At 45.3% G+C, this 12403-nt stretch overlaps 1 protein-coding gene across 1 annotated transcript in view; it reads left to right on the forward strand.

Annotated features, from left to right (window-relative positions):
- Positions 1-10489, forward strand: part of Entpd7 (ectonucleoside triphosphate diphosphohydrolase 7) — a 44255-nt gene extending 33766 nt beyond the window's left edge. Inside the window, exons 10-13 of the mRNA XM_006992015.4 lie at positions 1607-1931; positions 4070-4155; positions 5898-6059; positions 7797-10489. Coding sequence (XP_006992077.1) covers positions 1607-1931; positions 4070-4155; positions 5898-6059; positions 7797-8028 — 805 coding nt within the window. The 3' untranslated portion in view covers positions 8029-10489. The remainder of the gene's footprint in view (positions 1-1606; positions 1932-4069; positions 4156-5897; positions 6060-7796) is intronic.
- Positions 10490-12403: the final 1914 nt, after the last annotated feature.

A 12403-nucleotide genomic window follows, 5' to 3' on the forward strand; every position in this document is an offset into this window, starting at 1 on the left:
AGTCCGCACAAGCTGACCTGAGCTGGGGACCTCATTGCTCGTGCTGGTGCTGCTGTGAGAACTGGGGATCCCTGGCTCCTAAGGCTTTGAGTTGGTTTCCTCCTTCAGTTTCTGTTCGTGCATCTCCACTCCGCAGAGTCCATGCCTTCATACCTGCCTTTGTAGGAACTGATAATGAACAACTAATGCAGGTACCAGTGGTCTCCATGTGAGTTCTGTCCTTGGCCAGATCTGCACGTTAATCTCCTTAGCAGCGAGAACACAATTGCTAGACAAGTATAGACTAGAGCCGTAGAACTGTATGATCCAAGCAAGGAGTCAAGTCCTGCCCCTCCTCCCATTTTACACTGAGGGATCTGTGATTCCTTCTCTGGAGGTGTCACTCTGCCTGCTACATCGCAGCACCACTCACTCAAGGCCAGACGTCACTGTGCCTCTGCCATGGTTCCCTCTTCAGGAAGCTCTCCTCTCTGAATTCTTCCCTCTTTGTCTCTTCCCAGTTGGGCGTGTGTGTACTGTTGTGTGTATATGGGGTGTGTGTGTGTACATGCTGATAGGTGTGGATGTGGGCATGTGTTTGTCATGGGACACTTGAGGTCTTGCCTCAGTCCTCACCTTCACCTTGTTGGAGAGCAGGGTCTCTTTTGTTGTCCGCCGTCCGTGCCCTAAAGCAGTGGGATCTGGGAGAGCGGAGCCGATAAATGAAGCGACCAAAGCCTCATGTAACAGCCAGCTTTAATCAGAGCCTCAGACAATTTGTACTCTGAGGGTAAAGAAAGGTCACATGAGTGAAGTTCTCGTGAGTTCAGGCTGTATGCAATCACAAGCACAAGCCACACGTGACAAAAGCATGTTTCTCTATGGAGGCATATAAGAGAGAGTCGAAACATTTAATTGAACAGCAGCAAGCAATGATGAATTATCCGAAGTAAACTCACTCCTATCCGCTACACCTGGGAGCAGTATGAAGACACAGTCCAAGAACAGTTCTGTGTTTTGAAGAAACTAAGGTCACAAGACTCTTGTTTCCTTGGAGTGTTCTCACAGGCACTCAGAATTCTCACACGACTCCACTCCTGGACCGTGTTCTGACAGTCCACTACTGTGCTCACCAGGCCAGCTGGCCCTTTAGCTTGCAGGGAGTTTTATGTCTGCCTCCTGTCTCCTTGTAAGTCACTGGGTTACAGTCACGTGTCTCCTCAGCTGGCTGTCCCGTGGGTTCCGGGATTCAAACTCAGATCCTCCCACTTTATCCACCGAGCCGTCTCTCCAGCGCCCCGTGTGTTAAACCTGAACCCCTGGCACTTTTCAGAGGTCTGTGGGAATGAAGGCCGGAGGGAGAGCAGCAGATTCACAGCTCCTGTTTGACGTAGACTGGGAAATAAATGTTGATGTAGGGTTGAGTGAGATCCATCACTGGTACATCTCTCTTTTTCTAAACGTAATTTACTTAAGTATGCAGATGTTGCTGCTGTATAGTAACACTCAGCCCTTGTTGCTAAGGTTGTCATTGACAATCAGAAGACATTTGTGAAGTGAACTTAGTTCTCAGGAGAGGTCAGGGTCAGCACTCTCAATGTTCTGTCTGTTTTTGTCATTGTGACAGATTGCTGGGCCAGAAGACAGGCCTGAGTCCTGACAATCCATTTCTGGACCCCTGTCTGCCTGTGGGACTGACAGATGTGGTGGAGAGGAACAGCCAGGTCCTGCATGTCCGAGGAAAGGGGGACTGGGCCACTTGTAGGGCGATGCTGAGCCCCCTGCTGGCCCGCTCCAACACCAGCCAGGCCTCGTTGAATGGCATTTACCAGTCTCCAATTGACTTCAACAACAGCGAGTTCTATGGCTTCTCTGAGTTTTTTTACTGCACAGAGGATGTGTTGCGCATCGGTGGCCGCTACCACGGGCCAACATTTGCCAAGGCTGCTCAGGTAACTCATTAATAATCAAGATGACTCATGCTGGCAGCTACCATTTATTGGATGCCTGCCTTTCTGCCAGGCAGTATATAAAGGGCATTGCATACATGATCTCATTTGAGTCTTTATAAGGGCCTGTGAGCCCTCATTTTAAGAGGAGAAAGTGACCTCAGAGGTTAAGGGACCATCTCTGCTGAACCTCCTCCTGATCAGGTTTTAGGTTTCCATGGGTATATTATCACCAAGGTATAAAATTGTTCTAATGGTGCACAGTTAGCTTTTCTTCCAACTTCCCTGATATTTATGGCTCAAATGTTTCATCTCATGTAGTTTCCCCTTTGCTAGGTGTCTGACTTGTAAGTTGCTCTTGGTGGACGAGTCTGCTTTTCTTCTCTTGATTTGAGCCAGCGTCGGGGCTGCAGAGACGGCTAAGTGGCTAAGCCGTTGTTGTTCTTCCAGAGGACCAGTGTTCCGTTCCCAGCATCCAGGTTGGGTAGCTTACAGCAGACTCCTGTAAAAATCCAGCTCCAGGAGCTCTGATGCTGTTTTCTGGGCCTCTTGGGCACCCACACAGATGTGGCGCATACATGCCCCCCCACATACACACACACACACACACACAGAGAGAGAGAGAGAGAGAGAGAGAGAGAGAGAGAGAGAGAGAGAGAGAGAGAGAGAGAGAAAGTTAAAAAAAAATCTTAAAAAGAGGCCAGAATGGTATGATGTAATAAGGTCATGGATATAAGGTGTTATGAACCCCAGTGGTGGTAGAAATACTTTTCTAAGTGAAAAGTAAAAATTCACTTTGCACATAAATAGAACTTAAACATCTTACAGGCTTACCACATCTTTAGTTACCAGCACAGCTAACAATTTAACCATCTCTCTGTAGCTTCTGCCTTAGTTTAGAGTCTGTATTAGTTAAGTTTGTTGTTGTTTCTCATTTTATTTTTTGGTTTGTTAATTGTTTACGAGTCCCGCTATGTTGCCCTGGCTAGCCCGGAACTTGCTATATAGACCAGGCTGGCCTCCCACCTCTGCTAGGATGAAAGGCATGTGTCACTACACCTGAATTTGTTAGTCAATTAAGAAAGATCACCAAAAATAAACAAACAAACAAATAAATAAATAAGTAAAAATAAAAAATAAAAAGAGTACTATAACAAAATATTTGCAGTGTTCAACTTAAAAAAACAAAAGTTTGTTTTCATAGTTTATAAGTTCCAGTTCATCGGTCAACTGGTGCCTTTCTTTGGGCATATCATGTTGGAAATGCATGCAGAGTCAAACTGTTTACATCATGAGTCTGGGAGCAAAGAGTATGGAGGGAGCTGGGGTCCCATAATGTCCTTTTAAAGGGCTGCCCCGATGATCTGCTCACTAGTCCTCATTTAAGGACTCTGTCCCACCTTGTCTCAACGGTGCCACACAGGGCCCCACATCTCTAATACATGAGTCTTAGGGAACATTCTAGATTCAGCAGAGTCATGTTTTTGATTTTGATGTAATTCTGTGATCTGTCCTTGACTTTTTAGAATTCCGATGCAAGTGTTCTCTTCCCACCTGTCCTAGATAAGCTGCGCACGGTTACCCCTCCTATCGCCCATTGCCTTCCCTGCTTGTTTTCACTGAATACTGTGCCCTCTTGCAGACTCTGGTGCCCCTTTGTTTATTCTCTTACCAGTAGAGTGCAAGCTTCATGGGGACAGAGTTTTTCTTCTCACCACTTCATCCTCTGACACACAGGAGAGCACCTGGCACCTGATAGTCAGCAAATGTCCTTTTCCTGAACCATTCGAAAACAATCCTTTGAGAGTTGTAACCCCCAGGCAGGCTGACTGGCTGCTCTCCGTGCCCATATGAGTTCCCCCCAGAGTGGGAGGGGACTAGCTCCCTGGCTTTTGATGTTATTCTTGAGGCTCTCTGAAGCCTAAGAGGCTCAGAGCCAGCTTGGGCTGGTTCGTATTAGACGTGGAAGCCATGGGAGGAGAAGAGGCGTGGCATCGTGTTCAGTGGTCCAATGTGCCATTCATTTTCCTTGGTGAGACAGAAGCCCACGACAACTAGAAATGGAACAGCCGTGCCTGTGGGGAAGGTGGAGAATTCGCCTGTAATTTTGTGTTGCACTGTTTTCTCTGTGCTGGTTCCAGGATTACTGTGGCATGGCGTGGTCAGTGCTAACGCAAAGATTCAAAAATGGCCTCTTTTCTTCACATGCGGACGAGCATCGACTCAAGTAAGCGGATTTCTTTTCTGCTGTAGACACGGCCTTCAAACATGGGTGGCAGATTACAGTGGACAATCGGCGAACAGTACGGGTCAGATTTTAGGCTGAAGGAGAATTTGGTTATTTCAGATTTTGGTTTTCTGGAGGATTGGGAGCAAACAGTGTGTTCGTTTCTGTGGCAGGAAACCAGTAGTTACCAAAGAACTCTCTCCAAGTGATGAGTGTCAACAGTGATGACCTTTTTATTTTAAACATTTTATTGTAGAAAATTAGCTGAAAAGTTGTGTCTTAGGGTTTCTATGGCTGTGAAGAGACACTGTGGCCACGGCAATTCTTATAAATGAAAACATTTAATTGTGGTGGCTTACTTTTTCAGAGGTTTAGTTCCTTATCATCATGACAGGAATCCAGGCAGCAGACAGGCAGACATGGCGCTAGAGAAGGAGCTGAGAGTTCTTACATCTTGACTCACAGGTAACAGGAAGTAATCTGAAACACTGGGTGTGGCTTGAGCATATATGAAACCTCAGAGCCCTCCTTCATAGTGACACACTTCCTCCATCAAGGTCAGACTTCCTAATAGGGCCACTCCCTTTGGCCTTTGGGGGCCATTTTCTTTAAGAGTGAAAATGTAACTGTTAACTAGTTCAACATATTTTCAAGGATTCATAATCCCCCCATTTGTAAATGTTTAGTTTGAATAATTCAAAGGTGCCAGGCATGGCGGTGCACACCTTTAATCCCAGAACTCGGGAGGCAGAGACAGGCGAATCTCTTGAGTTCGTGGCCAGCCTGGTCTACAGGGTGAGTTCCAGGATGACTAGGGCTACAAAGAGAAAACAACAAAAAACAAAAGGAAAAAGAAAAGATAAATTCAAAGGCACAAGCAAACATAAAATAGTGCAACGAATCCCTGTATATCTGTCACCCAGCTTCCCTTATGACAGTAACTCCTGCCGGTCTGGTTTTTCATTATGCAAATCATGGATGTTGTACAAACACATCATAGTTATTTCAGGATGTTCTCTGAAGACAGGGATCTTGAACATCAAGACTGGAGAAAACCATAGCCACAGGCTCACTTTGGCTCTACTTAGTTGGCAGTTTTCATTTTACTCTTTTGACTCTTGGGGGCCCACCACCCAGCTCCCAAATACATACACAGAGTCTTATTCTTACTTATAAATGCCTGGCCTTGGCTTGGCTTATTTCTAGCCAGCTTTTCTTAAATGATCCCATCCACCTTTTGCCTCTGGGCTTTTCCCTTTCTCTATTCTTTATGTCTTTGTTTACTTCTTCCTCGTGGCCTTCTGTGTAGCTGGGTGGCGAGCCCCTAGTCTTCCCCTCCTCCTCTTTCTCGCTTCTCAGTCTTTTCTTCCCAGATTTCTCCTCCTTTTTATTCCCTTTGCCTGCCAGCCCACATAGCCTTTCTCCTGCCTGGCTATTGGCTGTTCAGCTCTTTATTAGACCAATCAGGTGTTTTAGACAGGCAAAGTAACACAGCTTCACAGAGTTAAACAAATGCAACATAAAAGAATGCAACACATCTTTGCATCATTAAACAAATGTTCCACAGCATAAACCAATGTAACACATTTTCAATGAATTTTCCACAACCTAGAGGTGAAAGCAAGGAGAAGCTGGCTGTCTGACATCTGACAGAAAAGCATGGGTTCCTTCAAAGGAATGCATTACAGTTCTATTTTCTTTTTAGATTTTAAAGCTTGACAGACTTCCTTCTCGCCACTCAGGTATCAGTGTTTTAAGTCAGCGTGGATGTACCAAGTCCTGCACGAGGGGTTCCACTTCCCCTATGACTACCCAAACCTGCAGACAGCGCAGCTGGTGTACGACCGGGAGGTGCAGTGGACGCTGGGAGCCATTCTGTATAAAACCCGATTCCTGCCTCTCAGGTAAAGTCAGACGAAGCAGGCTGCCCTGACCTCAGAGGATGTTAAGTCAGTGCCTCAGAATAGATTTCTCCAGTGAACCACTCAACTCCTCCGCCCTCCAGAGACGCCCGCAGTTTCTTCCATCTGAGCCACTGCTCCAGTCAGGCGCGCTCGAACAGAAAGGCGGAGACGGACTGACCTGGAATCCCTTCTAACCTTTGCATTTCAGCAAGCTGGCTTTACTGGCCCTCCAACAGACCGGTCTTTAGGTGTGGGCTCCTACCAAACGCTTCTAGAATATGCACTGGTGACCTGAAATGTGAATCTTAGTTAGTCTGTAAAACGTATTTGACAGGGCGTTGAAGGAGGCAGTCTGGGCAAAGCACTCTTTCCTAGTGGATAGAAGCATTCCAGAAACGGTGTCATTGACCTGGCAGTCTGTGGTGGTCTAGCACTAGAAAAAGGACCTGACATGGGTTTTTTTTGTTTTTGTTTTTGTTTTTTGTCTGTCTGTCTGTCTGTCTGTCTGTTTGTTTTGGTTTTTCGAGACAGGGTTTCTCTGTTTTGGTGCCTGTCCTGGATCTCGCTCTGTAGTCCAGGCTGGCCTCGAACCCACAGAGATCTACCTGGCTCTGCCCCCCAAGTGCTGGGATTAAAGGCGTGCACCACTGCCGCCCGGCTCTGACACGGTTTTAAGATGGGTATTTTCATCCGGTTATGGGAGACCCATGCCTTGCCGTTCTGTGCTGTAAGATATTTGGGACATGTTTTAGGTCCTCTTTCCTAGGCCAGGTTCAGATAAAATAAGATGGACTTTTTCTCTCCTGTGCCTGGTCCTCCAGACTCTGTGATCAGGAACCAGACGGTGTGTACCAACCAAAGGACTGATTCCTGTCACTCAGAGGTGCTGCCTGTCCCAGCATTTGCCCAGAGAAATCAGAAATCCATATTTTATATGAAATCCTCCCATTTGAAAAGTTACATTTTTAAAAACCATTGCAGGTCATACAAACAAAAATGGATCTAATGCCTGGATGATGCAAGAGTGGCATCCTAGCCAGGCCAGTAAACCAGTGTTCTTTGGTTTGTACAATGCTGTTTGTCCAGGTGATGCTGCTACAGCTGCTCAGGCCACAACTGCCTTCGTGTATAGAAATGCTAGATCCTAAGAATATTACAACTTTTTTTTTTTTTTTTTTTTTTAAGGAGTAGACACATTCAGTTTGTCTTGTTTGGATTCAAGGGATACCCTGTTCTTAGTACTGTATTTGCAAACTACATTTTCAGATTTATGTTACAGCCAGTGTGGTGGCACGCGTACACTTTTAATCCCAGCATTGGGAGGCAGAGGCAGGTGGATCTCTGAGTTGGAGGCCAGCCTGATCTACAATACTGAGTTCCAGGATAGCCAGGGCTCAAAATGAACAGACAAACCAAAAAGCAACAAATAATGATAACAACAATAAAAAAAAATTATTTTGCAGGTGACCAGTTTTGTCTTTACTTTATAAAAAAAAAAACAAAACACTTTAGTTTCAGTGGCCTTTTGACTTTGTCTCCACATTCTGCAGCATCAGAGCCCACGGGGCTCCTCCTCCTGTAGGCCAGGGGAAGGAAGGTTCAAGAGGTCAGCCCTTGGGCTGGGGACGTCCTTAAGCTTAGCTTGCTCGGGGCAGCTGGTTTCTTAGGATGTTTGAGTGGATAAGTGGGACAAACTCAGTGGACCCTTCAAACCTCGGCCCATGTTTCACTCCCCAGGGACCTTCGGCAGGGAGCTGTCCGGCAAGCCCACGGCGGCTGGTTCCGCCTCTCCTTCGTCTACAACCACTATCTCTTCTTCGCTTGTACCCTGGTGGTGCTGCTGGCCATCGTCCTGTACCTCCTGCGAATCCACAGAATTCACCGCCGACAGACTCGAGCCTCAGCTCCACTGGACCTGCTGTGGATCGAACAGGTGGTTCCGATGATTGGGGTGCAGGTGGGGCCCTGAGGCCGGACCAGAGCTGGAGGAACCCCAGGACTTTAGGAGTGCTGCTCACGGAATGCCTCCACTTTCCCGAACTGGCCTCGGATGCTGCTTTGGCCTGGGAATTTCTACTTTTTCACTTTCACTTCTTCTTAGTGCCCAGGACAGGACCTTTTCTCAGAAGCCGTAACCTAATTTGCGAGGAACTAAGTGGCGAGAGGCTGGTGCTAACACAGGGGACTAAGCTTAGCCCAAATGAGCATGCTTCTCCTTTATCTCGGAAATCTGGTATGTTTCTGGGATGTAGCGTTTTCCCCTCTTGCTGAAGCAAGTTTTTGATTGGGCAACTGGAATCGCGGTTGAAACCCACTTGGATCAACTGATACAAAGCCAGAGACGTTGTGCAGCTGCCCCTGCTTTCTCTGTAACAGAGATATCCTTATGTGGAGATCCACAGCCTTGAATAGGGACCCAAGATCTCTGAGGTTCAGTGGACCAGGATCTCAAGGCAACCCAAACGATACAAGCTCCTTGCTTCCTTGACATCCCCGACAGGGTTGCTGTTGTTATCTAGATGGAGAGGTTAAAACCCCTTTACAATGAAGATCTGACAGTATTTTATCTGATATTTGGTCTGGCCAGTACAGAAGACGTTTCCATGTCTGTGTGCCTCACGGGCTGTTGGGCATCAATGTTGCCTTTTGAGCCTTAAGCGTGCTTATAGAATGGAGCAGCTGTGATGGGAACTGGGGACCTGGTTTGCCTGTTTTCAGGCAAATCTCACAGGCGTATTTTTCTGTGCAGAAGATTGGAAGCACCTTTCCTCATTTCAGTGCTAAGATCTTATCTATTTTGGGATGGGATGTATTTGGGGGTTTTTGTTTAAGGAAGAATAGGATCAAGAGAGTGGGCAAAGGCAATAAAATCAAAGTGTTTTTGTTTTTGTTTTTTTTTGTTTTTGTTTCTCCTTTTGGTTTTTCAGACAGGCTTTCTGTGTAGCCTTGGCTGTTCTGGAACTCACTCTGTAGGCCAGGCTGGCCTGAATTCAAACTCACAGAGATCTGCCTGCCTCTGCCTCCTGAGTGCTGGGATTAAAGGTGTGCGCCACTATGCCTGGCTTAAAATCAAAGTTCTTACCTATTTTTGGAATGCTTGAAAGAGCAAATTCTAAACTTTGGAACAACTAGATAAATTTCCCATGGAGCAGCCTGGCCACTTTTTGGACATGTCACAAATAGCACTTCCTTTACGGGGAGAGGAAAGCCATATCCATGTTCTCACCCACGGCCTCTCACACTGGCTCCTGTGCAGCCCGTCTTGCAGTTCTGTGAAGAGTCAGTGTTCATTAGCTCCTCCCTGCCCACCATGAACGGACTCTTATTTCCATAGAAAACCATGAGGGGCCTGCCTGGGATTGTTCCCAGGGTGGAAGTAGTAGCTTGACTTCCTCTTTTTGGGAGTAAGGCAAGTCTCTTGAGCCCAATTTTTTAGGTAGCCAAGGCTAGCCTTGAACTCCTGATCCTGCCTCCATCTCCTCCAAGTGCTGGGTTTAAAGGTGCATCCCAAGACCTGGCTCATTTCCTTTCCTCTTGCCAAATCCTTTTATTTGTAGGGTTAGAATAGAGAATAAAAAAGTCAAAATTTAAGGAATAAAAATTGATTTCTTTGAAAATATATTCCATATTGGGAACAGAAAGGAATGAAATACTTTATGAAATAGAGAAAAAAAAAACAAAAAACAAAAAACTAAAATGGTCCTAGGGAAGCCAAGGTGAAGACAAGTGTATTGACTCTGCGGTCAGGCAAGTTCTGAATTATTTTCCTTTTCCTTTTTTCTGAGGCAGGGTCTCATCATATGACCCAGGCTGGCCTGGTACTCAGTGAGCCTCGTGCCTTAGCCTTCTGCAAGCTGGGGTTACAGGTGTGCATCACTGTGTGCACATTAGATAAGGAGACATCTAGCAAAGAATCCTTCACTTTTACATCTTTTACTTTTCATCGGGACTGTCATTGACATTTTAAATTTTAAGCATCTCTTGAATTCTGATTTTGACGTCCCATGAGTGAGCCTTTGCCTTTTTAATGCTGCTTTAAGATGACAAAGATGTCCTTGCTAGCCATTTGCCTCCTCAGGGAACTTTTAATTTCATCTTGGTTTCTATATGCCAGTTTTGGTGTTCTTGGGAGATCTAGTTCCCAGTGACCCGGGTTTGTGTGACTTCATTGCTCAAACTGAGGTTGGAGGAGGGAGGAGGGGACCGGTCCAGTTTGGAGGCTCTCCTCACTGAACTTACACTTTGCCCTTTGCCAAGCACTTACTTTGTATTGCTCTTTAAGACTTCATGTGTTCTTTGTATATTATTTAATCATTATGACAGCCTTTTGGACTGATAGCCCTACATCCTTTTTATAGTTGAAAAAAAAAATCTCAGGATGCCTATCTTTATCATTTTTCAATATAAATATATTTCTTAATTTATTTTAATTAGTCTTTGAGTTTTTGTTTGGTACATTATATCCTGTTTACTGTTTTGACATTATGGGATCCGGACTTACCCTTATTGATCTAAGACTTCCCGGAGTTCCACAGACTGAGAACAAGAAGGGACACTTGGCTGTGTGATTGAGAAGAACTGAGCATTTTGTTCTTGACTGGTCCCGGGTGCTTCCGTCACCCCTGTTGGGCACATTTCCCGGGGAATCAGGCAAGTTTTCACTGCAGCTGTTGTAGTCTTTTTTTTTTTTTTTTTTAATACTTTAGGGTTTTACTTTTAAGCAATTAGCTTAACTTTGCACAATTTTTTTCCTAACCACAACATTCCCGACACATAATTACAATCTGAATGAAGGTACAAATGCCTAATAGAGATATCTACCTCATTGGAGAACTTGGTGGTGATTCTTGGGCAGTTTCCAGATTGAGATTTGTGTGATTTCATTTCGGTTGGGATTAGGAATTACAGTCAGAGTAGCCGTGGCTGTTTCCGTCTCCTTAGTCCGTCTCCTAGTTTATGCTTAGCTTCAGTCTTGCTGTTGGCATGATAAGACTTCTGCCAAACTTGTGAAGATTTTGTTGGTGTTACAAAAATTACTATGTTCAAAAGTGAGATGTCAAAACCAAGTTTGGTACCTTTGACCAACATAGAGTAACAAATATTTTTGTAAACAGTGAATGCATCTGAAATCAAATACTTTTAGGTAATGTTCTGAATCCTGAGTGACTCTGTCCTGGACCTCCACCTTGCTCCTAACTGGGATCTGATCTAACTGGAAAGCTCTTGCACCCTACTTGGGTTTGTCAATGCTGGGGTTTCTGCTTCTGTGGGTGGCTCCTTAAGGGTCTATTGTAAGCCAGCTTTGTCTTGTTTTATATCCGAGCAGGCTGCCATTGTAGTATTTCACATTTCCCCTTGCCCCAGTATTTCATTATTTTTGTTTCTTAATACTATTATTAGAGGGACAGAAGAAAATCACACCAACAGATCATTTTGTTTTCTGGAAATCTGAGCAATAAAGAGATCCTTTTATAAGTGGAATTATTGCTCATATATAAGGGCTTCCATTTTTTTCAATTATAAGGAGATCATTGCTTCCATTTTTATAAAACCAGAGTTGCAAATATTCTGAGTCATAGGAGGTCTAGTCATGCATGCATGTCAGACAAGCTTGAAAATGTGTCTCCTCCTGAGCCCTCTTTAAAGTAGGACAACTGCTGATAGACATCCCCCGCCCCAGCCTGCTAGTCTGTTCCCTCTGTGTGTCACTGTTTACAGGAGTGCAACACCTGAGATCACTTATGAAGAGAAAAGGGTTGTAAGGATTCAGTTTTAGAGTCCAGCTCAGTAGTCCAGGGCCCCTTTTGCTTTGAGCCTGTGATGAAGAAGTGTACTTTGTGGCAGAACTGCTTAGCTTACAGCCAGGATGCAAGAGAGGAAGACATTGGGAGTCTCCTATGTCCTCCAGTGACTTAAAGACCTATGAAGCTATGCCTGCAAGGGTCCCAGCATCTCCCAATAATGTCACCCTGGGACCAAGCCTTTTACACATGAGTCCTTGGAGGACATTCCAGCCCTAAACTACAGCATGATTTGAAGGCAGTCCTGGCAGTTCCTAAGCAGCCCACCATGGAGCACGACCGAGTTTGGCAGTCAAGGATTTGCCTCTTCAGCTTCTTAAGGCTGCCTCTGCCAGCAGGTGTTTCTGCTTCAAATTCTCCTTCACAGTTTCTGTCTACTGAAGATGATCTTTACCTCTAGTGTGGTCCCTGCAGTGGCCATGGCATCTCCACGGTGATCTACAGTCAGATGTGCTGCACCTGTGGCTAGGCCTGCTTTCCAGATGCTTCACATTAGATAAGAATTTTGTGGAATTCTTAAATTTCATGAATAGTTCTTAATAT

The sequence above is a fragment of the Peromyscus maniculatus genome, chromosome 1 (assembly GCF_049852395.1).
Source record: "Peromyscus maniculatus bairdii isolate BWxNUB_F1_BW_parent chromosome 1, HU_Pman_BW_mat_3.1, whole genome shotgun sequence".
NCBI lineage: Eukaryota > Metazoa > Chordata > Mammalia > Rodentia > Cricetidae > Peromyscus > Peromyscus maniculatus.